The 25,613-nt window shown below is 50.6% G+C and overlaps 13 protein-coding genes across 13 annotated transcripts; 5 read left to right on the forward strand and 8 right to left on the reverse strand.

Annotated features, from left to right (window-relative positions):
• Nucleotides 1–1,676: 1,676 nt before the first annotated feature.
• VTN49DRAFT_541 (uncharacterized protein) lies at nt 1,677–4,040 on the forward strand (the record flags this gene model as incomplete). The annotated part of the gene is made up of 1 exon (XM_069413464.1): nt 1,677–4,040. The coding sequence occupies one exon, from the start codon at nt 1,677–1,679 to the stop codon at nt 4,038–4,040; it is 2,364 nt and encodes a 787-aa protein (XP_069271232.1).
• Nucleotides 4,041–4,871: 831 nt separating this feature from the next.
• On the forward strand, nt 4,872–6,505 carry VTN49DRAFT_542 (uncharacterized protein; the record flags this gene model as incomplete). Its single annotated transcript, XM_069413475.1, has 4 exons — nt 4,872–4,977; nt 5,044–5,807; nt 5,870–6,108; nt 6,163–6,505. The coding sequence occupies 4 exons, from the start codon at nt 4,872–4,874 to the stop codon at nt 6,503–6,505; spliced, it is 1,452 nt and encodes a 483-aa protein (XP_069271233.1).
• Nucleotides 6,506–6,611: 106 nt separating this feature from the next.
• Nucleotides 6,612–7,091, reverse strand: VTN49DRAFT_543 (uncharacterized protein; the record flags this gene model as incomplete). The annotated part of the gene is made up of 2 exons (XM_069413486.1): nt 6,612–6,901; nt 6,971–7,091. 2 exons carry the CDS (start codon nt 7,089–7,091, stop codon nt 6,612–6,614), a joined length of 411 nt encoding a protein of 136 aa, XP_069271234.1.
• A 1,014-nt stretch (nt 7,092–8,105) lies between these two features.
• On the reverse strand, nt 8,106–9,318 carry VTN49DRAFT_544 (uncharacterized protein; the record flags this gene model as incomplete). The annotated part of the gene is made up of 5 exons (XM_069413497.1): nt 8,106–8,684; nt 8,738–8,940; nt 9,000–9,054; nt 9,113–9,206; nt 9,275–9,318. 5 exons carry the CDS (start codon nt 9,316–9,318, stop codon nt 8,106–8,108), a joined length of 975 nt encoding a protein of 324 aa, XP_069271235.1.
• Nucleotides 9,319–9,818: 500 nt separating this feature from the next.
• On the reverse strand, nt 9,819–11,825 carry VTN49DRAFT_545 (uncharacterized protein; the record flags this gene model as incomplete). Its single annotated transcript, XM_069413508.1, has 9 exons — nt 9,819–10,031; nt 10,088–10,683; nt 10,743–10,830; nt 10,879–11,163; nt 11,231–11,388; nt 11,444–11,470; nt 11,527–11,552; nt 11,611–11,642; nt 11,700–11,825. 9 exons carry the CDS (start codon nt 11,823–11,825, stop codon nt 9,819–9,821), a joined length of 1,551 nt encoding a protein of 516 aa, XP_069271236.1.
• A 1,351-nt stretch (nt 11,826–13,176) lies between these two features.
• On the forward strand, nt 13,177–14,724 carry VTN49DRAFT_546 (uncharacterized protein; the record flags this gene model as incomplete). The annotated part of the gene is made up of 1 exon (XM_069413519.1): nt 13,177–14,724. One exon carries the CDS (start codon nt 13,177–13,179, stop codon nt 14,722–14,724), a length of 1,548 nt encoding a protein of 515 aa, XP_069271237.1.
• Nucleotides 14,725–14,846: 122 nt separating this feature from the next.
• On the reverse strand, nt 14,847–17,618 carry VTN49DRAFT_547 (uncharacterized protein; the record flags this gene model as incomplete). The annotated part of the gene is made up of 4 exons (XM_069413530.1): nt 14,847–16,036; nt 16,085–17,334; nt 17,390–17,483; nt 17,549–17,618. 4 exons carry the CDS (start codon nt 17,616–17,618, stop codon nt 14,847–14,849), a joined length of 2,604 nt encoding a protein of 867 aa, XP_069271238.1.
• A 1,966-nt stretch (nt 17,619–19,584) lies between these two features.
• VTN49DRAFT_548 (uncharacterized protein) lies at nt 19,585–20,700 on the forward strand (the record flags this gene model as incomplete). The annotated part of the gene is made up of 2 exons (XM_069413541.1): nt 19,585–20,022; nt 20,083–20,700. The coding sequence occupies 2 exons, from the start codon at nt 19,585–19,587 to the stop codon at nt 20,698–20,700; spliced, it is 1,056 nt and encodes a 351-aa protein (XP_069271239.1).
• A 97-nt stretch (nt 20,701–20,797) lies between these two features.
• VTN49DRAFT_549 (uncharacterized protein) lies at nt 20,798–21,752 on the reverse strand (the record flags this gene model as incomplete). The annotated part of the gene is made up of 2 exons (XM_069413552.1): nt 20,798–21,668; nt 21,727–21,752. The coding sequence occupies 2 exons, from the start codon at nt 21,750–21,752 to the stop codon at nt 20,798–20,800; spliced, it is 897 nt and encodes a 298-aa protein (XP_069271240.1).
• Nucleotides 21,753–22,269: 517 nt separating this feature from the next.
• VTN49DRAFT_550 (uncharacterized protein) lies at nt 22,270–22,904 on the forward strand (the record flags this gene model as incomplete). The annotated part of the gene is made up of 3 exons (XM_069413564.1): nt 22,270–22,320; nt 22,392–22,537; nt 22,598–22,904. The coding sequence occupies 3 exons, from the start codon at nt 22,270–22,272 to the stop codon at nt 22,902–22,904; spliced, it is 504 nt and encodes a 167-aa protein (XP_069271241.1).
• Nucleotides 22,905–23,140: 236 nt separating this feature from the next.
• On the reverse strand, nt 23,141–23,515 carry VTN49DRAFT_551 (uncharacterized protein; the record flags this gene model as incomplete). The annotated part of the gene is made up of 1 exon (XM_069413575.1): nt 23,141–23,515. The coding sequence occupies one exon, from the start codon at nt 23,513–23,515 to the stop codon at nt 23,141–23,143; it is 375 nt and encodes a 124-aa protein (XP_069271242.1).
• Nucleotides 23,516–23,650: 135 nt separating this feature from the next.
• Nucleotides 23,651–24,601, reverse strand: VTN49DRAFT_552 (uncharacterized protein; the record flags this gene model as incomplete). Its single annotated transcript, XM_069413586.1, has 7 exons — nt 23,651–23,787; nt 23,847–24,028; nt 24,084–24,198; nt 24,249–24,352; nt 24,402–24,449; nt 24,501–24,508; nt 24,569–24,601. 7 exons carry the CDS (start codon nt 24,599–24,601, stop codon nt 23,651–23,653), a joined length of 627 nt encoding a protein of 208 aa, XP_069271243.1.
• A 79-nt stretch (nt 24,602–24,680) lies between these two features.
• VTN49DRAFT_553 (uncharacterized protein) lies at nt 24,681–25,233 on the reverse strand (the record flags this gene model as incomplete). Its single annotated transcript, XM_069413597.1, has 2 exons — nt 24,681–24,867; nt 25,049–25,233. The coding sequence occupies 2 exons, from the start codon at nt 25,231–25,233 to the stop codon at nt 24,681–24,683; spliced, it is 372 nt and encodes a 123-aa protein (XP_069271244.1).
• Nucleotides 25,234–25,613: the final 380 nt, after the last annotated feature.

Raw genomic sequence — 25,613 nt, forward strand, 5'->3', positions numbered from 1 at the left:
CAGAGTACAGTAGTTGAAAATTCTCCGGAATTTCTGGCTTCATCAAAGCTACTAGATCTTGGAGCTGCTCTACGCTGGTGAAACCTACGGAGCACAAACAATTAATAAATGCCCCGAGAGCTGGCGACCAACCGTCCAGACATCAAAGACATCAACAATCGCCTTTGTCCCCTTCGCAACCCGGCGGATTTACGTCTCTAATAGATAAGAGTCTCATCAAACGGATGCTTCTCTATCTCATGTTTTCCGTACTGAGAGTGCCAAATCCGGCCGAGATTGTGGTGGCAATCGGGTAGGACCACATTTGCTCCGGCGAGGGACAACACAAGTCGGTACTGTATCCAGCTCCCACTAACACTCGGAGTCGGCGCTCGACGACGAATCTGGCCCTCGCAACATCCAACCTGCTTCGTCAGTGTTTATCGGGGGTATGTACGGAGTACATAGTATTTATATTCCAAGCTCAAGCTTTAGATCCCTTCTATCAGTGTCGTTAATGGACTGGAGAAAACCTTACCATTGGAATACTTGAGTCGTCAAAATTACAATTATCAGCTAGTTATGTACTTAATGATTCTGCTGAGATAACCAAGTGAATGGTGAAAATTATAGCAATTATTGCCCATGCCACTGAAATTGCCCCTTCTGGTGTGACCCGCCAATGATGCGAGAGGAACGGATATACACCTGAATACTCCGTACTTTAGTATGGTATTGATCCGCCAGTTTGAATCTCAAACTGATCCATTAAAACACTCCTAATGATCCTGTGGCTCAGGTATCAATGGCTGTCGGAAGACTTTGGCAGTTGGTTCCGATGCCGTCGTGAAATAGTAATTGTGAAGGGTAACAAATGTTGTTCGATAATGTCGAGAAAAGTCTACCCCGTAACCCCATCTTCTCCAAGGGTCGAAAGTTAAGAAATAGTCAAGACAGTACAAGACTCGAAATGTCCACGTGGACAATGCTTCGCACCTGTCGGCCACTTGGCACGCCGAGGCATGGGACGGGGCAGGGCCGAGCTTGGCAGGGCAGATCCAACGCCATCGACGAAGTATGCGGGAGACCTATCGACGGTTTCAGCGCGGATAAATTCATTACGATCGTGCCACAATCTTGTGATAGGGGCGAGCATTATCTGTCAGCTTTGCCAGGGTGGAAGGATCACCGACTTCACAGACGACGCGATTTGCCAATATCAATACAAATGGAAGAGCGGCAACGCGCCACTCAAAATCTCACATACCCAGCCCGATGCTTATCTCTGATCCACTCCCTATCGACCAGGGTCGCAAACGATGCGAGCTGGCGGTAGAAGCCGAATTCACTGCACTCTAAACCGGGATTCAGCCATTGAGAGGCAGTCCGCCACTGCTGTCTTACCGTACTCCGCACTATCTGCTCTCTGCTGAGAGCAAAGAAACTCGGATAAGTCACTTTTTAGCTCGCTCCTCAAAGCGAGAGCTTGATAGCGAATGTCACGCTATTAACCGATGGAACTATAACACTAGATCCTGCTATAAGTAGTCGGGAGGAAGGGCATCCCTTGCTAACGGACATCCCGTTGTTTTATTTTTGTCCACCCTTCCTCCTCGCAACTTCGAGCTACCCCTTTGTGGGCACGCTACGAGTCCCTCTGTCTCTACTTGGGATCTCGAAAGCGGGGGCTACGAGCCATGGAGGAGAAGATCAGCAAGGCAAATGTGGCCACAGCCACAGGTGTGGCCGACGCTGAAGATGCCCAGAAGCACATCAAGAATATCAAGGAGCAACACCGGTGGGATCCCAATCTTCCTACCGATGTCTACAACGAAATCGATGAGGCATTGCATACCACCGATGAACATACACGAGTCGAAGTCGCCGACGAGCTCCTTGAGAATTCCCCGTACCCTGAGGTCCGCGCTGCGGTCCCAAACTACGATGAGGGTGGCCATTCGAACACTTTTCGTGCCTGGACCATTGGTCTCGTGCTAGCAACCATTGGATCGGGGCTGAACATGCTTTTCTCGATGCGAGCGCCATATATTGTTATTCCAAGCTACGTTGCCCAGGTCGTGGCTTATCCCCTGGGACTGGCGTGGGAGAGGTGGATGCCAGCGTGGGAATTCACCTTTTTCGGAATCAAATGCAACCTGAACCCGGGCCCATTCAGCAAGAAAGAACACGCAATTTCCGTCATCATGGCCAACGCGTCGTTCAATGGCGGCGCCGCTTACGCTACCGATGTTATCCTTGCTCAGCGGGCCTTCTACAAACAAGAATACGACCGGGCTTTCGAGATTTTCTTGACCATCTCTTCTCAGATGCTAGGATTCGGTTTGGCTGGATTCTTCACTCGCTTCCTGGTTCAACCGGCAGCCATGATCTGGCCGTCGACCTTGATCAATTGCAGTCTGTTTACTGCTCTTCATGATCGCCGTCCTGCAGATCCCAAGAAGACCAGCGGTTGGTCGATCGGCAAGTATCGCCTGTTTTTGTACACGCTGATCGGCTCGTTTGTCTGGTACTGGTTTCCCGGATACATCGCACCCTTCCTCAGCGTATTTGCTTTCGTGACTTGGATCAAGCCTAACAACGTTGTCATCAACCAACTCTTTGGTGGCTGGTCGGGCTTGTCCTTGATTCCGATTACGTTTGACTGGACGCAAATTTCGGGATTCAACTTCAGCCCAATGATTGCTCCTTGGTTCGCCATTGCCAACACCCTGATCGGTATGGTGTTGTGGTACTGGATTATTGTGTCTGCCGTGCACTACAAGGGCCTGTTTTGGTCGAAGTACCTTCCAATCAGCGACTCGAACAGCTACGACAACACCGGAGCGGAATACAATGTCAGCAAAATCCTCAACGACCAAGGAGATTTCGATGAGCAAAAGTACAAGTCATACTCTCCCCTTTTCATCTCAACCTCCTTCATGATCTCATACGGTCTGTCGTTTGCGACAATTGTTGCCGTTATTTTCCACACCTTTCTATTCCATGGCAAGGAGCTGTGGACTCGGTTCAAGAACTTCGGCCGCGAAGAAGAGGATGTACATGCTCGCCTGATGGCTCGATTCAAGACTGTTCCGCTATGGTGGTATGGAGCCACTTTCCTGATCATGTTTGGCATGGCCCTTGGAGTGACCCAGGGCTACCCGACTCATTTGACTTGGTGGGCGTTCATTCTCTCCCAAATCCTGGCTATCGTCTGGTTCGTCCCCATTGGCATGGTGCAGGCCACCACCAACATTCAGATTGGCTTGAACGTCTTCACCGAGTTCATCATCGGTTACATGCAACCAGGACGGCCGATGGCGATGATGCTGTTCAAGACGTTCGGCTACATCACAATGTCTCAAGGGCTATACTTCTGCCAAGATTTGAAGATTGGCCATTACATGAAAATTCCTCCCCGGGTGACGTTTTCCGCGCAGATGATCGCTTGTCTCTGGTCATCTTTTGTGCAGGTCGGTGTTCTGAACTGGGCTCTCAACAACATCACCGATGTCTGTGACCAGCGTCAACGCAACCACTTCTCATGCCCCAACGGACGAGTCTTCTTCAACGCATCCGTCATCTGGGGTGCTATTGGACCCGCACGCATGTTCTCTCCTGGCTCAATCTACTCGCCCATGATGTGGTTTTGGCTTGCCGGTGCCATCCTTCCAGTGGCAATCTATATTTGCGCTCGCATCTGGCCCAAGAGTCCTGTCCGTTATCTGAGCGCTCCCATCATCTTCGGTGGCGCGGGTCTGATCCCTCCTGCCACGCCTCTCAACTATCTCTCGTGGGGTATCGTCGGCTTCATCTTCAACAAGTACATCAAGGACCGCTGGCGTGGATGGTGGATGCACTACAACTACGTCTTCTCTGCTGGCCTCGATGTCGGTCTCGCTCTCAGCACCATTGTCATGTTCGTCTGCTTGCAGCTATGGAACGTCAACTTCCCGTCATGGTGGGGCACGGATATTGCTGCAAACACCTTGGATGCTTCCTACATGGCGGTTGAGGCCACAGTTCCAGAGGGCCAGAAGTTTGGGCCGACAGAGTGGTGAAATCATTTCGAGACATGCATGGAATGTTTTGCGGAATGGTTCGAGGTCTCATAAGCACATGAAGTTAGTAAAACCTTGTATGTAGTTGCTTTCAACTCCTCTCGAATGTTCAGACTGCAGAGCCATGCCATTGATATTCGACTTGATGACATGAATAATGGGAGATTTTGCATTTTCTGCCCTGCATCCTAACAGTAGTGGTGGTAGTAGTAGTAGTACTGTATTACTAAGTTGATCGACGGACTTGTATCTCAACGCAGACTGATAAATTTGTGAAAAGAAGTCCAGACGACGAGAATTGACTCTTCAACTTCTTTTATTTGTGCCCTAATTACATACGTTGTTGCCAAGTAACCATCTCGTATCTCATCTCGTATTCTTGAACAAGTGTAGTACGGCATTTATCTTGAGGAAAAGCTCTGATTGCCAAATATGATATAGTGTCCTTGTGAGGTACTGCACCTATCCTTGGTAGCAAAATTCTCTATTTTGGCATCTACGGATCAACCCCCGAACCTCCCCCACATTCCCATCAATAACCCCCCCACGCTTAACCGGAAAAAAGCAGGATGTGTGGGGGAGCTCGTGGGATTCATCGTTCCTGAGTCCGGAGATCCGATCCGTAGGTCAATGAAATTGTTGAGAAAGCACTACGAAGGCTCTAACTACATATTATGAGTTCAGCTAGGTGTATTTGAGGTGCTATAAGATCTGCACTCGTTTGACAAACGCCTCAGAACTTGCTTCAGTTTCAGGGTCTTTAGTTCCTGTCTATTCCGAGTGTTTACGGAATACTCACCGCTTGACCAGTTGTCATAGAGGTGAACGCAAATGGCTCCAAAAACAAACCCCGTGTTAGACGGACAAGAGGTGTCGAAACATAACTCGCGGGAGTCATGTTGGATCGCTGTTCGAGGGAAAGTGTACGATGTGACGGGTGCGAGTGCCTCCCCTCCCGTTTGCTTTAGCGTGCAACGAAATATGCTGATATACTTGTCTATAGACTTTTTGGATGAGCATCCCGGGGGTGCTGCTGTCATTTTGAAAGTCGCCGGCGCGGATGCAACGGCCGAGTATGATGCCATTCACCCGCCGGAACTTATCGAAGAGACCCTGCCGGCATCCTCATTCAAAGGCGAGGTCGATGTCTCAACCTTGAGCCAACCCAAGTCTAAACAGCCATCGGCTGACGCTCAAGAAAATGCCGATCGGAATAATGGCCCACCACCTCTGAGCAGCATGATCAATGCTCATGACTTCGAGGCGGTCGCGGAAAAGTATCTTCCTGCCAATGCCTGGGCGTACTATGCTGCTGGTGCCGACGATGAATACTCCATCAAAGATGCAGCACGTGCGTATCGGAAGGTCAGTTTCAGACCGCGAATCCTCCGGAACGTTGGGTCGATCGACACTCGCACCAAGATCTTGGGGTACGACGTGTCACTACCGATTTACATATCTGCCGTGGGGATTGCAAAGTTTGCTCACCCAGGTGGTGAATGTACTCTGGCGTCAGCGGCTGGTAAAGAAGGCATTGCGCAATTGGTGGCGACGAGATCGAGCATGTCGGTCGAATCCATAATGAAAGCGCGATCACGTCCCACACAGCCGATCTTCTTTCAGCTCTACATGCACAAAGACATGAAAATTTCAGAAGAGACCATAAAGCGAGCCATCAAAGCCGGCGTCGCGGGAATCTGGTTGACGGTCGACTCGCCGGTAACGGGGAAGCGAGAGCGCGACGAACGGTTGAAAGCACAGGTAGATGTACGTGGAATGCCCTTGAGAACGTCTAGGGAAGAGCGGTGGCGTTGACGATAACGAAACAGGTCGGCGAGCAGAACCAGCAGTTGAAGGATAAGAGCCAGCCCGTGCAGGGTATTGCAAAGACCCTGTCCAGTACAGTGTCTCCGTATCTGGACTGGAACACGATCGCATACATTCGCAGCCTCACAAATCTTCCCTTGGTTATCAAGGGTATTCAGTGTGTTGAAGATGCCGTTCTGGCCTACAAACACAAAGTTAACGGAATTGTACTGTCCAATCACGGTGGGCGATCGCAAGACACGTATGTCACTGCTCTGAGAAAGTGAAGCGAGAACTTTGACTGACAGAACTTTAGTGCTCAAGCACCATTGCTCACACTGCTCGAAATCAACAAATTCGCTCCCGAGATCATCGGTAAGGACATGCAAATCTTCGTAGATGGCAGCATTCGGCGAGGAACGGATGTTCTTAAAGCTCTTGCCTTGGGGGCCACGGCTGTGGGAATCGGTCGTCCATTCCTGTACAGCATGTGTGCTGGCTATGGCGAGGATGGTGTTCGTCGCCTCGTGCAAATCTTCCGGGAGGAAATCGAGATGAATATGGCACTCTTGGGGGCGACAAAGATAAGCGAGATTGATCGTGGCATGGTGAATACGTCAAGGTTGGAGAGAGAGCTTACGGCGTTTCCACGGTTGTAGTTTTACGTGCATTGTATACATGGAGCGGGAATTGAAACTTGATGTGCTGAGATTCATCACAAAATTTTGCATCAATTAAATACAAGTCATTAATCGATACTAGTAATTACTGCGGCATGTACTCGAACGGATGAGCCAAGTTCTCCTTGCAGAAAGGCAGCTTGCCGACGGTCCAAATTTCGGTGTCCGGCTCCAGCTTCTTCTTGATTTCTGTGTCGAGGGTGCCCGCCTTCAGGGCGATGATTTCGGGAGCCGCATCGGGATCATGGGCGATCGGGGAGCCACATTCGGAGCAGAAGATCCGGTGGACAGCCTTGCCGGAGCTGCCCTTACCAGCCCAGCTCTTGGTGGGTCCGTTCACGGTCAACTTGTCCTTGGGAACAACGGCGACCAGAGCTGTGGATCAGAGAGCAATATCAGTACTAGTTCAAATCTCCCGACATGGTAAACGGTGGCAGTTCGTACAGTAAGTCGATCCAGATTGGCGCTGGCAGTCGTCGCAGTGGTCATAGCCGGTCAGCAGGGGCTTGTCGACGTCGACGCTGTAGGTCACAGCCTTGCAGAGACAATGGCCAGTGAGAACCATGATGATGGAATTTGGCTGTTATCTGATTTGACAAAGATTGGATCTCGCAAGGTGGTATGACTGCAAGGTCCTCACAGATCGCGTCAATCAGCGTCGTGGATCTCACCAAAGGATCTAAGGCGGATACCTGGGTGCACATACAAATAAGACTCCTGGTCAGACCGGATGGTCGAGATATAAAAACACTCGATGGAACTTGTTGATTTTCTGTGATGATCTCTGAATCTCTGTGATCGATCAGAGCGAGGAATCGATGCTGTCCTGCCTTTAAATACTACGATGCGGGGGAGGGGAATTTGTCATTATTGAATCAGCCTATTACTGAAGTTGGAACCATGACCCGTGCTTCCCGGCCCTACGCAGCTGTAGAGCTGAAAATTTCTCTTCGATTTGGAATGGTACTCGGCTTCATCCGTCAACGGTCGAGTGAATGAACAACAGTACGGGGAGAACACGGTCAAGTCCGATGGACGGATTTGTAATGGATATAATATATCGTATCGTTCTAGAAAATAAATCGAAAAGCATTCGGAATTATCAGATGTACTAAAATTGCCATTAACGGAATGCATATTTATGGTACTGCCGTTATGGGAAAAATGCGGATATGTTGGGGGTGTCGGCTACCGCAAGATGTGCATCTTTTCGTCGTTTAACCTCTGTTGGTTCCTCGCCTTATTCCGTTGAGATTGACCGGGCAAAGCGGATAGACGGAAGCAATGAATAATTCCAACAGATCCGATTTTAGTTGGATTTGGAATTTTGACGCCACCCTCAGCCATCAATCATTCTAGATGATGATCTACCGGCAGTGCCGATAGCGGCATTAATTTGTTTATCGGACGAGATTTTCAAAAATGCTCAAACCACTACGGCAAAGAGGTAGTCACTTACGTCATTCCGTCTTTTAGCGCCATGTGTCTCCTAAACTTCAATGCCGTCACCGTCTGTAAATCCGTTCCTTCTTCCCGATCTAACACGAATTGGCTGAATTGCACAAACACCGGGAAGAACTCATTTCCTCGCATCGCGCAGTCTACGATCCACACCCATGACGACTCCATAGATAGTGTCCAGAGTCGGAGTGCTTAGACCGAGTTCCTTGGACTTGCGGTAAGGGTGGCCCAGAATTACATCAACTTCCAGCGGCCGGCCCTCCTTGCAGTCGGTTAACATGCTACTTCCGATGGGCGGCATTTTCAGAATCTTCTCGATCAACCGATCGATAAGTTCATACTGCAGCGTGGTGACGCCACACGCTCGACCGACATCGATAACCTCGCGCATCAACCGACGGGTAAGCGCCATAGCTTCTGGCGAGGAGTTCAACCAGGTATGTGTGTCCGACAAGGTGAGCGTCGTCAGGGAGTTCCAGGCTGCGTTCCACACAACCTTCTCCCATCGTTGCCGCGGCATATCATCCAAGATCTGGAAAACAGTACCACCTTCCTCCAAGAGCTGAGCAAAAAGCTGGAGACGGGATTTCTCTCGCTCCTCCGATGACGATGGGTTCGGAAAGAGACCGATTTGCATGTCTTCGGACTTCGTGTGCGTGACAAGGCCGGGCTCGATTTGCGTCGCTCCTGTCCACGTCTGCAGCTTCTCAGCAAAGAACATTGACCCATTGGGAGTTCAGTTTCTCATACCACACACGTAATGATTGTGGCCTTGGGAAAGGCGTTGCGGAATGGTTCCTCGTTTCCGACACCGTTTTGAATAATCGCGATCGTGGTCCGATCCTGATCGACAGCAGGCTCCAGTTGGCTGACGGCGGCTGCTTGATCGATGGCTTTGTGCGCGCAGACAATCAGGTCGAATTTCTGATTCGCCTCGGCCGGGGTCCGGACAACTGTGTAATTCGTTGAGTTGCGTGTGCTTTCTTTCTGATTAGCGTGTAGGCATTCGTACCCTTGAACGGCTGGACGGTGTGCTTTCCATGATTTTGGCTGTCAATGGTAAAGCCCTGAATTGGTGGTTTAGCCAGTTCCCGACGGTACAATGAGTGTCTCCGATCGCCATACCTTACTCTTAACAGCATCGTAATTCGATCGTGCAACGACGGTCAACTGCACTCGGTTGGAACGACTCAAGATGAATGCATAGAAGGAGCCAATTCTTTGAAATCCTTCAGTTTAGCTACCTAGCAGCTACTCATTCACATTTTTATCGGGGATACTACTCACGCTCCTAATCCGTAAAGAAGCACTTCGACCTTATCACTCGTCATTTTCGAAACCTGACACCAATCACCGAAATCTTTCAATGATTGAAGATGGGCGTGATCAGAAACTCATCTGCGGGCTATTCTTTTCAATGAATTTGCCTCAATTAAATAGAATAGGACCTGTATAAGTCGAGGGGTGTCTGGACATCGGAATCTCGGAGAACTCTCCAGCCCCGCAATGGATCCGTTCAGCCCACACCACGAGGCGTGGGGTGTCCAGGTGGGCCGTGGGGTGTGCATCCGGTTAGAAACTCCAACCATTGTGCAGAGGCTGGACTACAGACTTCACTATGTAATAGTGACCATGGTAGCGAGAAGCTCTTCCGAGAGATCCTTTCTCAGCGATTCTGGAGTGTGACGGATGACGAATACAGTACCGTAGTGCACCTACACCTACAGAACTGCGGCTTTGAACTTGGAAGACAGGCAATCAAACTGCCAGCGGATGTTCAACTGTCTATACAAATGTATTGCAATGTACACGTCAGTTCACCAAGTCGGGTTCAACTCTTATTCTCAAATTGCTGTTCAGTGTGCTCCAGCTGCTCCAGCTCGATCTGTCGAATTGGACCCGTGAACCAGCGACGAGCCCAAAGGAACCATGATCCCAACGTGCCGACTGCAACAACGCCGACAGCCACGGGAGTGTAGTTGAGTGTCTGTGATGTTACCGGATTCTGCGTTGGAAGGCAGAAGGCAATAGTGATGAAAGAGACCTGGCATGTATATTAGCAACCGCAAAAACGCTCGAGAATTTGAACGGATCCCATACCCAAAGAACAGCAATCAGACCGACGATCCACGAGAAACGCCCGAGATTGAAAGGGCCTTTAACAACGTTCTTCGGCCAAATTACGGCAGCTAGGACCGGAAGCACGTAGCTGATGTACAACCCGATCGTTGCAATGCTAGTTGCGGCCGAGAAGGCGACCTCGCTTCCCAGGGACGGCAAACTGAGGCAAAACGCCAGAAAGGCCGCCAGCCATACAGTTCGAATAGGACATCGGAATTTCTCATCGACGTGATCAAAGAACTTGGGCAAGGCACCGTCGCGGGAGAAAGCAAACATCATCCGGCTATTACTGGTCAAGCTGAATAGACCGCAATGCCAAACGCAGATAATGATCAACGAGATGAGCACGAGTCCTCCGTTCTCACCAAAGACGTCAACAATAATCTTGAACACGGGCATTCCGTAGTTGGTCTCCGGGTTGATAGTCGCCTCAAAGTTTTGGATCGAGAACAGCATGCACAGGATGAGGTAGAGGCCGAAGAGAGCCGACACTCCAATCGACATGAGGACGCCCCACGGAGCGCTCCAGGATGCACGCCGGGTTTCTTCCGATAGATGCGCCGATGCATCGAACCCTGTACTCTGTCAATATTGGGTTCATAGGCGGTTTTTTTTTTCCCTTTGGCTGTGTTACCAGTAATTGTATATTGACTGAGCAAGATGCCACAGATAGCTACGTAGGCCGGTGATGCGCGAGACGACCAGCCAGGATCACCGGTGCCCTGTAACTGTTAGATAAAGGTCGTCGGTCCTGATAGGCTGTTCCTTACATCGTAGAAGTGCTGGAAGACTTCGGATGCACTTGGGTGCTTTGGGGCCCCGGCAATGACCGCAGTTGCAAGACTAAAGACCCCAAGACTGTGCAGAATGATAGAGGTATTGTTCAAGTATCGCAACACCCTCACGCCGAAGGTGTTGACAAGGCCATGGCTGACAAGAATGGCCGCATAGATGCCAAGCGTTTGTGCGGGGGTTGCCACAAAATTGGACTTGATACTGGCTGCAGTCGAAATCAAGCCGGCACAGCCGAAGCTAATTCCGGTGGTAACAGCAAACTGTTTCGATTCCCTATGATGAACCCATATTCCGATATCATCATGCTGCGGGGAAGATATCACAAACCTGGCCCATGAAGTTGAACCAGCCGGTTACCCAAGAGAGGAAAGCAGAATACTCCTTCGGCGCAAGCATCGCTGCCCAGAAGTACGGTCCTCCACTAGTCGGATGCGCGGATACAATCTCTGCCATACTGAGGCCAACGAACATGGTCATGAACGATACTAGGATGGTTAATTGAATGATCGTGGAAGCGAATGGAAGAAAGCAATATCCTACCGATGATCCATCCAAATACCATCACACCTGATGTCCACTATTAGACGGTGCATGTTTCGAAGGCACACAAAGCGATCACACACCAGGTCCTCCAGTGTTCAAGCCATAACTTTCAGCAGTCAGCCATCTGCGACGAAATGCTGGATTCGCCAATATTGGGACCTTACCTGAATAATGTAGTGGTGCCAGTGATCACACTCTAGTACCAATGGTCAATCCTCGCATTCTTCCCCCGCATGCGCCCATGGTGACTCACGATAATGGAGAAGGAAATGCCAAAGTTGTGCAGCAAAGTCCAGTCGCGCTTCAAGTCCTGCCGATAACCTAACTCGGCGAGCCGACTCTCGTCCTGAATATCCGCCTGCGACGGTTTGCTCGTCATGTCGAAAATCGATCCACGTCTGCAATCTCGATATCAACAAAATGCAATTCCCAGCTACCGGTAAAGTAGAGTTCGTTCAGAATGTTCGACAAATGTTGCTTGCATGAATTCTCCGAAGCTTCACCTAGCTGACTACGGGTTCTTATTTATTGGGGAAGGCGGGGGGCATTAGCTGATAAGATCGGCCTCCATTAACTCGCAGCAGTTAGAGTCAAGATAGCCTAGTGGTGGTGCTTCGTATTGATATCCGAGATGTCACGACTGGATGGCTCGTGCTTCTCAGAGTCAGAACGGCTAGCCTTGATTCGGAAAAAAATCGAGTGTATTCGTGCTGCCGTTTGCCACAGGTCATCGATAACAACTGGAACCCCCAGTTCTCTTTATCGATGTGTGCACCCCCTGCCTTCAATTCACTAATACTATACAGCCAATTTGAGGAAAGCAATTGGGGGGAAAGTTTCTATGGGTGATCATTATTTATCCTTGACTCAACGGCTGCTCAAAACTGAACTCGTCAGCTCGATTGCCAACGCAATTGATAACCTTCACAGGCGGCCTCGGTACGGGAAAGGTCCGTCGCACTAGTCTAGTGGGCGGCTCGATGATAAGAGAAATGCCGAGCGATACTGTTGTCAAAAAGCCATTGGGAGCGCTGATCAAGCGCGATCATTGACCATTAACAGTTGCCTACCACCTATGACATACGAGGATGAGCAATGGAGGATTTTGGAGACAATCGCGATTGATAAGTGGTGGACCCTTTCTAACGTGGAGGAAATTCTCCAACGCTTATTTGCGAGGAAGAGAAGTCTTGGCCGTTGGGCTAGGCCTAATGAAGCAAGTCCAGTCGTAAGGTTCTCCCCGCGGTGGATTCAGAGAAAGACATTCGGCTGAGGTACCCAAGGCGATGCGCCGGCCAGATACCCATCTGATGGGACCATTGATGCCCCGCAACTACGAGTACGAGTAGCTGCAACTCCTATCGAGGTCTGTGCTCACTGCCCACCGACATCGGATCCAGATTATGATAAGAGTTGTCAGTCAGGTCTTGAGTTTGACAGTTCCAGAGTAGTGTATCCGGATCCCTGGGCTGTAGACATGCCTGTAAGGAGGCATCGTCGATCATCGGGTCTATCTGATTGTTGAACAAACTTCGCCGGAACCACAGCCGTAGAGCCCAATGCTTTGGGCCGGCATGCAAGTCGCTGTCATGATACTGAACGGTGGATGCGGGGTACGTGGAACTGAAACAGCCGAGGCGCTTGTCTATCTTAAGTCAGTCTCTCCAAAGCGCAACACTCTGCCTAGGCTACAGTATTTCCGTCGGGAAAAAGAAGCGACGTCAAAAATCATGCATCTGGAAAGGTTAAGTAGCAGCTCCGTGCCACGGCGCCCGGTAATTGCTATTGCAGGTTTAGCCTGTGAGACATCTACCTTCACACCATCGCGCACACTGGCACCGGATTTTCATCCCCGTCGTGGAAACGAAGTCGTTCAACAGTACACATTCCTCCACCCGGGCACGATCCTCGGCGAGGCTGCTGAATGGCGAGGAACCCTGACGGGCCATGCTCTTCCCGGCGGCATCGTCTCTCGCGCTGCATTCGAGGAATTGGCAGAGGAGATCATCACGCGGCTGAAAGAGATTGTCTCGAAGGGTTCGCTCCATGGGTTATGGCTTGATATCCACGGTGCTATGTGCGTCGAGGGTCTCGATGACTCCGAGGCAGAACTCTTACGGCGAGTGAGGGCCGTGATTGGTACTGACGTGGTTGTGTCGGCATCCATGGATCTCCATGGCAATGTGTCCCGGGAACTGGCTCATCTGACAGACATGATAACCTGTTACCGCATGGCTCCGCATGAAGATGAGCTGGAGACAAAGGAGCGGGCATGCCGCAACCTGGTTGAGTTCTTAACACTGTCACCGGGGGAGCCGCGTCCGATCAAGGCTTGGATCCCCATTCCGATTCTTCTTCCAGGGGAACAGACATCTACCCGCGTCGAGCCTGCGAAGAGCATCTATGCCACCGTGCCTTTGATCGAAGACACCGAGGGCGTACTCGACGCGGCCATATGGGTTGGATATCCCTGGGCAGACGAACCGAGAAATCGAGCTGCAGTTGTAGTGACAGGTTGGGAACGCAGCGCAGTCACTTCCGGTGCTGAAAAGCTGGCGGCTATGTTCTGGAATGCCCGTGCCGATTTCAAATTTGTTGGCCCAGCGGGATCCCTTAATGAATGCCTGGAAAAGGCACTTGCGTCCTCTGCTAGGCCATTTTTCATATCTGACTCGGGAGACAACCCTACAGCGGGCGGAGCCGGCGATGTTACGTGGACTTTGATACAGCTGCTTGCTCGACCCGAGTTCAAAGAACCATCCGGGCCAACAGTCATTTACGCAAGCCTACCAGGGCCCAATGCAATTCGCACCGCTGTGGAAGCCGGCAGAGGTGCTACAGTGACAGTGACTGCTGGGGCCGACATTGATGATCTTCACTCGGGTCCCGTCACCATGACTGGCAAAGTTCACTCGATTAAACACGGAGACAAGTACGCAGTAACGGAAGTAGTACTACAAGTAGGCAGCATGTATGTAATCCTCACTCAGCAACGGAAGCCGTATCACCACGAAAGCGACTTTACAGACCTCGATCTCAATCCGCGCAGCGCGGATATTGTCATCGTCAAAATTGGATACTTGGAACCAGAACTGCACGATATGGCGGCGAACTGGATGCTGGCTCTCACTCCAGGCGGCGTTGACCAAGACATTGAGAACTTGGGCCACCAGCGAATTCGCCGGCCAATGTGGCCGTTCGACAAGACTTTTCCAGAGGAGCCTGACTTGACTGCGAGGATTATTCCGGCATCAAACGAACCCCTCTTCGAGGAATGAGGTGTCCCTTTTATGTTATGCCCAAGGCAGGTGAAAGAGACATGTCATGGAAAACAATGTCCAGCATTACGTACTCCGTAAGTGAATTTAAAAAAAAAATGAGACACGAAAACCTATGTACATCATTTCTCATTACCATCAGACGGACCTGGTTGGTATGGTTGTGGCTGCATCATCGGATTCGGCTGCAGCAAGGGTTGTGCTTGGCCAGCTTGAGGCCCATTAATGATAAGGGAATCATTCGGTGCCTCAGCCACAGTGACGGGGTTCTTGCCCACGTTCTGCACCCATCTTCTTGTTGAAGTCCGCGCGAGTTTAGGCGATGTCGGAGGCGCCGACGCAAACATCTCTCCCTTTTGGCCGTAGAGATAGGTCGTGAGGATCCGGCCCTGGGACGTCTTGTTGAGGTATTGGCGCATCCGAGCCATGCTGGCCCGACCGATCAGGACAAAGAAGAGTGTAGCGAACGCAATGATGGCGGTCAGGACGAGCACGATCAGCGCTGGAACGGCGTAGGCCCAGCGATAACGAACCCGTCTTTCCATGTATCTCACACGCGGAGTGTTAGACGCCGGCCCGGACTTTTCCATGTCTCGTTTTTCCAAATTTGAAGAAGAATCCTGCACTATCGCACCGTGCAAGCCCCTGGTACCAACGACACCATTAGCGGACACATCGGTCCAGATCAGGTTCAGAATCTTTGCGGTCGTGTTGGCAGACTTGGAAAGTTCCTGCCACCGGCGATTCATGGCCAAGTTCATTGATCCCGTGTAGTCCGGGAGATATTGACTTGAGTCTGCCTCTTGGAACACACTCGTGATTCCCTTTACGTAGAAATCAACCCCTGGAAGATTCTGCAGACCTCCGTTGGGGGAGAATCTCACGAAGCCATCCGCGTATCCAGGAAGGTATAGCGACTCCTTACGCAGCGTGTACAGGCTGATATTGCCTTGATCCGGACTGGAAACCAAGCCCCATAGTGGCCTGACATCTGCGAGGTCTGAATCCGAGCGCTCAACTCCCCAAAGAGGCTTGGATTCTTCGTTTGGGTAGACTTTGTCGTTGATCTCAGTGACCTTGAGGGCGGACAAATCATCGGTTCCATTGAATTTAAAGGTCACCCTTTTAATCGTCGCCTTAGCCGTCATGATACAAGAGTACATCGGAATCGACCACTTGCTGCCAGGTTCGAAGACGATCGGCGACGACTCGTTATCCAACCGGCTCGGGGCGCCGTACACCAACCCACATTCAGCGGCAAAGTTGTCGAGATTTGCGGCATCCGCACCACCCTTGCCGGAACACAGAGTATCTATGCTCTGTTAGACATGAAATTCGCGTACCACCAACGTCAACTTACTGGCTAAGGAGAAGTCGTCCTCAAAAGTGATGTTGAATGGATTGGAATACAGCGGTTCTTCACCCTCAATTGTCACATTCAATATCGAGCCATTCCGTGCTTCTATCCCTTCGTCCAAGCCATCCAGATATCTCCCAAACAGAGTGCTGATCCGGAGCTCATTAACACTCAGTATAAGATGGGGAGTCTGTCTGCCGCTCTTCGACATCAACGGGAATTGCTTTCCCACGTGTGAGTTCAGATAAGAGAATGCCCTGGAATTTGGGTCACTTTCGTTCTTAATATTCGTCACGTTCAGGAATGCCATCGATAAGGCATTGTTGAACCAGGCGCCCTTATAAGCTCTCTCCCGGAGCTGTGGGTTGTGCTGTGTATTCGTGGTCTCGTACGTAGGATATGTCGTGTTCAGATTCGCAAATCCGCCGCGGTCGGTCAACACAAGATCGGTATAGGTGAAGGAAGCTGTTTCTTCGCTAGTATATCTAGGGATCATAAAGTCAATCGTCAAATTCGTGTCAACACACGCAGTTTCTGGCTCAATGAAGAGAAGATCCTCAGACCAAGTGCTCCCATATGGAGTCCGCGGCGGGGCACTGTGGTTGCGGAATCCAATTCCCCCGTTCTTCATGTCGACAACAAGACCTTCGACTGCAAGATAGTCGTTGGCAAGGACGTTGCTTTTGAGCATGCGGAAAGTAGAAATTGGGTATGGTCGTCCTTGGTCCCACGCGGTATTCCCCATACGGTCATCGGCCGTGGACCAAGTGTAGGACCGCGACTGAATATCAAAGATACTGGAAACGGAATCTTCTTGGTCCTTCAGACCGCTCTGGAATGCATCGATCACGTACTGCGGTACACGAGTGTCAAGCCGCTCGATATGGGAAGAAATGTGGGTTTCATTGGAGACTGTGGTCACGTTGCTGAACGAGTTCGGGCACTGCATTGGAACGTAAAATCCGCACAGGCGGCTCCAGGGCAGGTCCATTCGCTCTGGTGTCCCGTATCCGAATTCGGACGGGTCTTCGATGTAGTGGAATGAGACGTTCTCCGTCCATTCGTCATTTTCGACAATGGTTTCATAGAGACCCAGCGGAGTGACCACGGCCGCAATCGCAGTCAGCACGGCGAGGATTGTTTTCATTCGCGTAATGAATAGAATGTGCCTGGGAACACCCCGAATCGCAGCCGAGTCCGCGTAAAGGAGAGTTGGCCATCGCGAAGAATGGAGAAAGCGTCCAATTACAGACCTACAGCCTTGTGAGAAAGATCATGAACTCTCTCATTTGGGCCATGGAATTGTACCATGACACGGCAGAAGTTGTAGTTGCGCTTGCCTGCTCGTCCCTCAAAACGCCTAGTAGAATAAGAGGCAACGCAAGGGGTATGAATATTTGGACTGGCACGCGATGTCGTCAGCTACCTTGGATATACCTTTTACATTTCGATCGTGTGTTTACTTACTCACAGCGACCGCTGCTGCGATCATACCCGAGACGTCGGCGACGTCGAGATCGCTGAGTCTCACCACCATGGTGGCTACACTCAGGGAACAGAATCAGGATTCAGGAGGGAGTTCGTGGATGGCGGGCATACACTAGTAAGAACCCGGATGACGAGCGTTCTTAAGAGGATTTTACCGCAGACTATCGAGCTTCCCTGAGGGCAGGGAGAGATTGAAGTCTTTTTGAATCCCTAGGAGGTCTGGGCATTGGGGCACAATGTATATTCTGTTTACTCATGGTCCCTTTTTGCCCGTTCACGACTTGCATGATCCTTGACGATGCTGAACCTGCATGGGGAATTACAAAAAGCAACTGACGATCCAAATCCAAACCCATGGTGGCAGATCTCGGCCTCGTATTTTCTATCCACTGATTTGATGCCATCGACCCGCATGGTCTAACTTGCATGAAGCGACGCCTGTGATTTGTGTATTCTGGCGAAACTAACAAACTAAAACTCACTAACCTTATATTAAGATTCGATTCATCTCTGGATAAGTCAGGACACAGCCAGAAATTTACCTGTTAAATTGTTCAAATGGGAATAGCTTCACATCTGCCAAGGAGCTCGGGCCAACTGTCAATTGGGTTCAGAAGCGATCGTGATATTAAGAGCCGCATGGTCAGGCGCAGTGTTCAGCTTGGATGTGCCCTGGCCAAGAAGTAGTAGATACATCCAGACTTCGGACGCGTGCTCAGTCTTCTGGCAGCAACACGAGCGTTTGCCTTGTCTTCCATGCAATAACCTATGCACAGCCATCGGCTGCTAGCAAAGTTAAAATGTCCAAACCGAAGCGCCTCCCGAGTCAATGAGCCATTTTCCCATGAAGGAAAAGATGATGGCTTGCACCTTTCAGCAGTGTACCGGCAGCACCGCTGGATGAGGTGTTTGATAAGCGAGTGAGCTGTCTTGGAACACTGGGTGTTCATGGTGGTCCATTGGATGCTAGTCGTCCATGGATCACGACTAAACGAACAAATGGAACTTCAGGAGATGGAGAGCGTAGACAGATAGCTACCTAAACACTAGATTGTTCTATTCTCGGCTCATTTTTTCCTCCTGCATGATTGATTCATAGTGTCCTTTGCCTTGACACTCTTAAGAATACTCCAGAATCACTGGAATACGCCGAGACTGCCCAGCTTCTTTCTGCAACATGATGGCCTGGACGACCTCACACCAACTGTCATACCTGCATGCTTCAGCTCGAGCTTGATCTCTTAACTTGTGGACGCTCAAGATGATCGTGAAGATGCGGCATGCCGGATCCTCCCTGGCCTGTGACCGTGCCAATATCACGAGCCGGGCCGAGCCGACGTCCGCCATGCCTGATTGCCGAATTCTCCTGCTTCTCACCAAAGGCTCCAGGAGTCCAAAGCGTTACACGCATTCACCAGGCTGTCAAAGTCGGCCGGACGCTTCCCGTCGCTGTTAAGGGGATGAAACCTCGGCTATGACAGGTGCCGCCTCTCGTCAATTCAAACGACCGAAAATCGCCAGTGCATCGGCCAAATGATCAGATCAGGCCGAGCCCTTCAAGTTTGCCCTGCCGAATGCGTCCGCAATTTGCAATCCCATTCAGAACCGCTCAGTCGGGTGATTGGAGGATCTGGAGAAAATCTGGAGTTCAGGGCCTATGACATCATGGTTGTGTGGGTGGGCAGGTGGAGAACAGAAAAGGTGCGGCTAGATCAGAACACCTGACTGACTGCACTGAAATCTACCGAGTACAGTACAGCACGGGGAAAACATCCTTTTCGCCGATATAGGAACAAACATGCGCAGACGGTTTCTGCCTACGGAGTTGGATATTTCTCTGCTGCTCAACGCTTGGAGAAGCCGTTGGCCGCATCGGTGACCGTTTGTTGACACATACCTAGTGTGGGACTGCAAATCGGGAAGCGTGAAAACCTACCTAAGAGCTTGCTCCAGTCACTCAGTTTCCGATCACCACATTCATTTTCCTTTCAGCACGTTCGAAAATCGGTTGAAGAATGGCCGCCCCATGGGTTCTCTCGCGACACGCTTTGCGCGTTGCGATCGCTGGCAGATTCAGCAGGCGCATTCTTGCTGGGAATGCAGCACCCTCCATGTCGCCCAGCATGCTGCGGTCCCCGGACTGCCTGTCACGACTGAATCTGGTCCGCTGGAGCTCACACTCCCCGTTTGATCCGTCGGCAGAGAAACCGCGCAAGAAAGTGACCATCAACACGCTCCGAAGCCTCTACAGGCAAGGTGAGCCCATCACGATGCTCACGGCGCACGACTTTCCGTCGGCGCTTGTCGCGGACCGTGCCGGAATGGATATGATCTTAGTCGGTGATAGCTTGGCCATGGTCGCGCTGGGAATGGAGGATACGAATGAGGTGACGCTAGACGATATGATTCTACACTGTCGGAGCGTAGCTAGAGCGGCTAAGTCTGCCTTCACTGTATGGGCAGCTTCACGAGTTTAATTCCTATATGGATACCGTAGCTAATGCTGTGCACAGGTCGGTGATTTGCCCATGGGATCCCATGAACTCTCACCACAGCAAGCCCTTGAATCTTCTATCCGAATGGTGAAAGAAGGCCGCATGCAATCTGTCAAGATCGAGGGTGGCATCGAAACAGCTCCCACTATCAAGACCATCACCACAGCCGGAATACCAGTCGTTGCGCACATTGGTCTGACTCCACAGAGACAGCATGCGCTGGGCGGATTCCGCGTGCAAGGGAAATCGGTGTCAGGTGCCGTGAAACTGCTGGAAGACGCTTACGCTGTTCAAGAAGCTGGCGCCTTCATGGTCGTTCTGGAAGCAATCCCCGCCGAGATCGCAGCTGTAATAACAAAGAAACTCCAGATTCCCACCATCGGCATCGGTGCTGGCAAGGGCTGTTCTGGCCAGGTGCTTGTCCAAATTGACATGTTGGGAACCCTGCCGCCCGGCCGACATGTGCCCAAGTTTGTCAAGAAGTACGGGAATGTTTGGAACGAGGCTTTTTCCGGGATTGAGCAGTTCAAAAACGAAGTCAAAGCCAGGGAATTCCCGTATGAGGAACACACATACCCGATTTCCCCCGAAGAATTGGCGGGATTCGAAAGGATTGTGAACGAGCAGAAGAGGTGATGGTCATTGAAGTTTCGTTGATTGACTTCTTTGAATGCTCTGATTACCCTCTCGAAGCATCGAAATTTGTGACTTCATGAGCAATAGAGAAAGGGTATTAATCCTTGTTCTTATCCACCGGAGCATCACCCGGGTGAATGCTAGTAGATGACTGCCCTGCAGCCGCCGCTGCAGCAGCTTTTCTTTCTTTTTCTCTCTGCCTTCTTTTAATTCTTTTCTCCCTGTTCTTCTCGTGCCTCTTTTCCGCCTCGGCTTTTTTTACCAGCTCTGCCGCTGCCAGACGTTTGCGAAGAATAATCCTTCTCTTCTTTCCTGGTTTCTTCTTTTTCTTCTTCGTTGTTCCACCATCATCCCTTGTATCCGGCTTTGTCCCTGAAGAAACATCTCGAGTACGATCTTGGCTGCTTGGTATATGAATTACCCGCCAAGGTAGATGGCAGCCTGGTGCCTCTACTCGTGCCCATTTCAGAACATCTTCTCCTGACACGGCAACAGATTCATACTCTTTCCTCTTCCTGTTTTGTATCTCCACATAGCGGGTGTCTCCGAGAGGACGATCGAGTAATTCAGGAGTAGTGACGTAGTGATACCATCCTCTGAATGGAACCAGGAAACCCCCATCATCTGGGCTGATCTCTGCAGGTGTAGGTGACCGGACGCGGATCCGAAGTTTCTGTGTCTTGATGTCTCCAGCGCTGTCCGATTTGGATGCAGTGGCTACTGATGAGCCAAAGAGGCGAAATTCAAACTCATCTTCTTGCTCCTCTGCTCTGCTCTTGTTGCTATCGTTCCCAGTGACACCTCCATCTACCTTTTCTTCCGGTTCTCTCACGTCAAAGGTATCTGTCTCGAAGCCGAGAAGCTTTCCCAGCAGCGCATGAGCTTCGCGATCGTCGACGTTTTGTACATTGATGTCTGGAGACGGTGGGGATGACGGTGGCGGCGAGACGATTTCGTCACGACGGACTCTGTGATCGAATCTGTCAGCTTCAGGAAATGAAATCACCCAATGGGACAATTGCACACGTCTTTGCTTGAGGTAATTCGAACATGTTGATGGGATCAAAAGATAGGTGTGAGGTATCCTCAATGCCAATGACAGTCGCTCAGACAAGAGTTGACGAGTCAGCTGTCAAGTCTATACTACGGGCCCGGGATTGATTGTTCTATTATCCTGGCACATCATGGAAGCATCGGCGTGGAGAGAATTTGACTGAGTTGGAGGGTTAGAGAAATTTATCGAGCCGAAATGTTCATCTGATAACGATCAGGGCATGCGCACGGACCATCTCTCCCTGCCACTTTCTCCGACATCAGCGTATCTGCAAAAGCGCTTTTTCTCTCCCCTCTCCTCCGCATTGAAACTGCGACCAGACACTCCCTTACAATGCCACCGCGCGCGGAATTGCCCTTGGTTTTTCCGCCGACTTGAATGTCATTCATAATCCCATTTCTCCGGCCGTCCAGGAACACTGGCTTCGAGGCGAGTCCCGTTGTATTCTTCTCCGCCCGCTACTTTGGAACCCCCTTCTAGACGGGAAGATATCATTACTTCCACCCACCGACTAAATGGGCGCCTGTCTGTCTTGTCTTGGTTTGAATAGCCGAGACAATCATGATGTTCGTATTCTCTTCACAATCACCGCGGGATACAAGAATCATGCATACTGATTCGCTTTAATCGCGCATAGTCCGAGTCGGCCCGACTGCTCGACGATGATATGTATGCCGGCTATGGATACGGCTCCGTCAACCACTCAAATCATCCACGGGATGACCCGGAGGACGTGAAACGGGAGAGGGAAGCGCTGGAGACTATCTGCCAACGAGCATCGGAGTAAGATGATTAGATTAGTATTACATGGGCAGCAGTGGACTGACATATCCTTCCATCCAGCTCTGTCATAGATATCTGGGCTCTCCAACCTCAACCGCAGCTGCAACCGCAGGCAGCACTACGGCAGAACGGATCTACAACCTCTCTACGAGTCCCGAGTGATGTCACCGCCGTAGCCAGCACAACAGATGGCACCATTACTCCCGCTGATTCTCGTCCAACATCGTCCAACGCCGCGGGCCCGAAGAAACTCGCAACGATTCCGAAGCACTGGGGCGAGGTTGTTATCTCGCCGCAACGAGCCGGAAAAGGGAAGAAGGCAGAGGATAATGACAACGACTTTTTTGGTGTCCTGAGAGTCACCTGAACATGCACATAGACTTTCTTTTTTGCCCGTTGCTTGCATACCGATATGACCAGCATCCATCCCCTTGGGAACATTCCGATCGCTTCTTTTCCTTTTCTCGCCAGCTCGTCATAGACAGCACGAGACCTCGATTGCATGTCAGCACCGTACATATTACATACACACTCCCTTTGCTTCTTACTACTTTGGGCACATACTGCTCGAAAAATTGTATATTATGTCACGATCTCATATTCTCAGTTCTCTGTGACATTTGTTGGACTGGAAAATGTTGCAATGAGCAAGTCTAAAATGTAAGGATTCCTGACTTCTTTCTGCAAATCCCCTGTAAATTTATGCAGATGTAAGGCTATCGACAGACTGTAACCGTTTCCTAAAGCCAAACGAACCACCAGAGAGACAAAACGAGTTCCCACACGTCGAGGAATGAACGATGACAGCGGAGAGCAGTGATTGTTCCGATTTGATCTCTCCCACGTTAGAACGCCTGAGTTGTCCATGAGTTGAGATTCGATATGCCGCTCAGCATCGTTCACGATGGACGACAGGATCATCGACAAAGTGGGGGGGAGGGAAGAATAGAATAATAAAATATGCAAACCCAAAGACATACACTCCAAACCGGATATGATGAAATCAGTAAAACGCCCGCTGGTCGACCGAGGTGTATGGGGTGAATCATGGAAAACGACAAAACAGATTCAACAGATAAGAGCCAGAGCTGTATATGGAAGCAAATGCCGTATTCAGACGTCATCCATTGTCCCGGCAGGCTCTTCGCCGCCAGACTCGTAGCTGCCTACTGAGCTCAGCTCATCTTCAGATTCTGAATCCTCGCCGGTGTCGTCGACGGCTTCTTTGGTGGCGTATTTGGCGACGTATTCTGCAACGGATCGATGAGTTTTGGTCCTGCCCAGTGGGTTCTCCAACGTAGAGACGTACCTCGGACTTTAGCCTCATAACTCTTCGGCTCTCTCATGAGCATCGCCGCTGCCTCGCCGTTCAATGGATCCGAAGGATTCGGGTATCGGAGGAGCTGTGGGAGGAAAACTTCGAAGATATTGATCATGTCGTACATTGGTGACCAGGTCTGGTTGATGACGTCCAAGCACACGGACCCCGACCTGTGGAAGTAATTAGTATCACACTCCCCATGCTTGCAGAACCGGTCGTCCTCACAGCTCATCGATGTTCGGGTGATAGATTCGATTGACAAAACCGATGCTTGGGCTCTTATACGGGTACTGGTCCGGTAGTTCGACATGGATCTTCCAATGCCCGCCGGCAAACGGAGCTGTTCCCCGTTAGATATTTGTCAGAAACGATAAATTGGGCTATCCATACTCTCTTCAGGACCCTTGAATCGCACGTAAAATTCTTGCCTGCGTCGTGCTCCGTAAGTATAAAGTCCACCAACCCGGTAAATCGTCGGCAGTGCAGAGCTTACACTACAGACCAACGTTAGCTCAAATTATAAGCTCGGCTGCTCAAGTGTACTCACTATTGTCGTTGACTAGAGTGACTTCATAGTCACTCATCAACAACCTGCAACTACTTAGTAACGACAGTCACGCGACCATTCCGAGAGCAACATACTTCATGACCTAGTAAGGGGATATCAGTCAGCCTCTTTTCCCATGCAGTATTGACCTGCATGCACCTACATCTGTCTCGATTCTCCGCTTCGGGCTGCTCATGGTGGCGAGAGTGTACGGACACTGGCTTTCGTATTCCGTGCAATAAAAAAGGGAGGTTTCGTAATTCCTGCTCGGTGAACTAGTAGGGTTTGAAGCGCAAGACGTCTCTCAAGGTGGCGAGGTGAGGGGCAACGATGGAGGACTGTCGACGTTCGGAGAAGCCGAAGACAGTGAGAACATGAGCAAGAGCTGGCAAGGAAGGAAGAAGAGTGAGCTGGAGGTGAAAGGAGAAGGAATCAGAGAGAAATACAGGACCGAAAGTTGAACTGGGGAACGATAAGCTGAGGAGTCACTTGTTCTCCGGTTGCTTGTATCCATGAGGTACGATCGGTGACTGGGCCAGGTCTGGATTCCGGCGTATTATTTGTAATTACACGTATGGACGGATTATGCCTAACCGATATGGGAAAGTTAATGGCTTTATATTACAGTATTCATCCGTCGTACGGTAATCTTTGGCGACGGATTGGGAACCGCCGTGGCTCATTCATGAACCCCCACTGGCTCTTGTAATTCACAGCACCAATCAGGTCGGGCTGATGCTCAAATTGGACCCGGATTGCCACGGAAATCCCCTCTATTTCCCGTCTGGATTCGCTCCATCGAATCACCGATTCCGGTGGGACGATCATGTGATTGTTCCTCTCATGATGCCATGTTCTCCGCAGATTACAGTTATCTGGTTTCGATCGGCGTAACTTACTGTAATACAGTCCCTGTACGAATACAGTATAAAGCATGGACGGGAAGAGTCAGCGAATCACCGGATCATCATCATTCATGACAGGCCAACAAATATGGCTTCCAGTTGATCATAGACCCCTCGATATCAACTTAATCGACCAAATTAGCTTGCCTGGATTGAGTCCCATAGCGAAACCTAATCATGATATGACGCGTACCCACTCCTGCAAGTAACCTTTCCGGTATCTGTAAGCTGCACGAGGGAGTCTCTTTGCTCGGATTCCAAACCCAGTCGTAGCCAGAGTATGACTCCCAGTTGGAGTTGAGG

This window comes from Thermomyces lanuginosus (assembly GCF_041956635.1).
Source record: "Thermomyces lanuginosus strain ATCC 200065 unplaced genomic scaffold VTN49scaffold_17, whole genome shotgun sequence".
Classification (NCBI taxonomy): Eukaryota; Fungi; Ascomycota; class Eurotiomycetes; order Eurotiales; family Trichocomaceae; genus Thermomyces; species Thermomyces lanuginosus.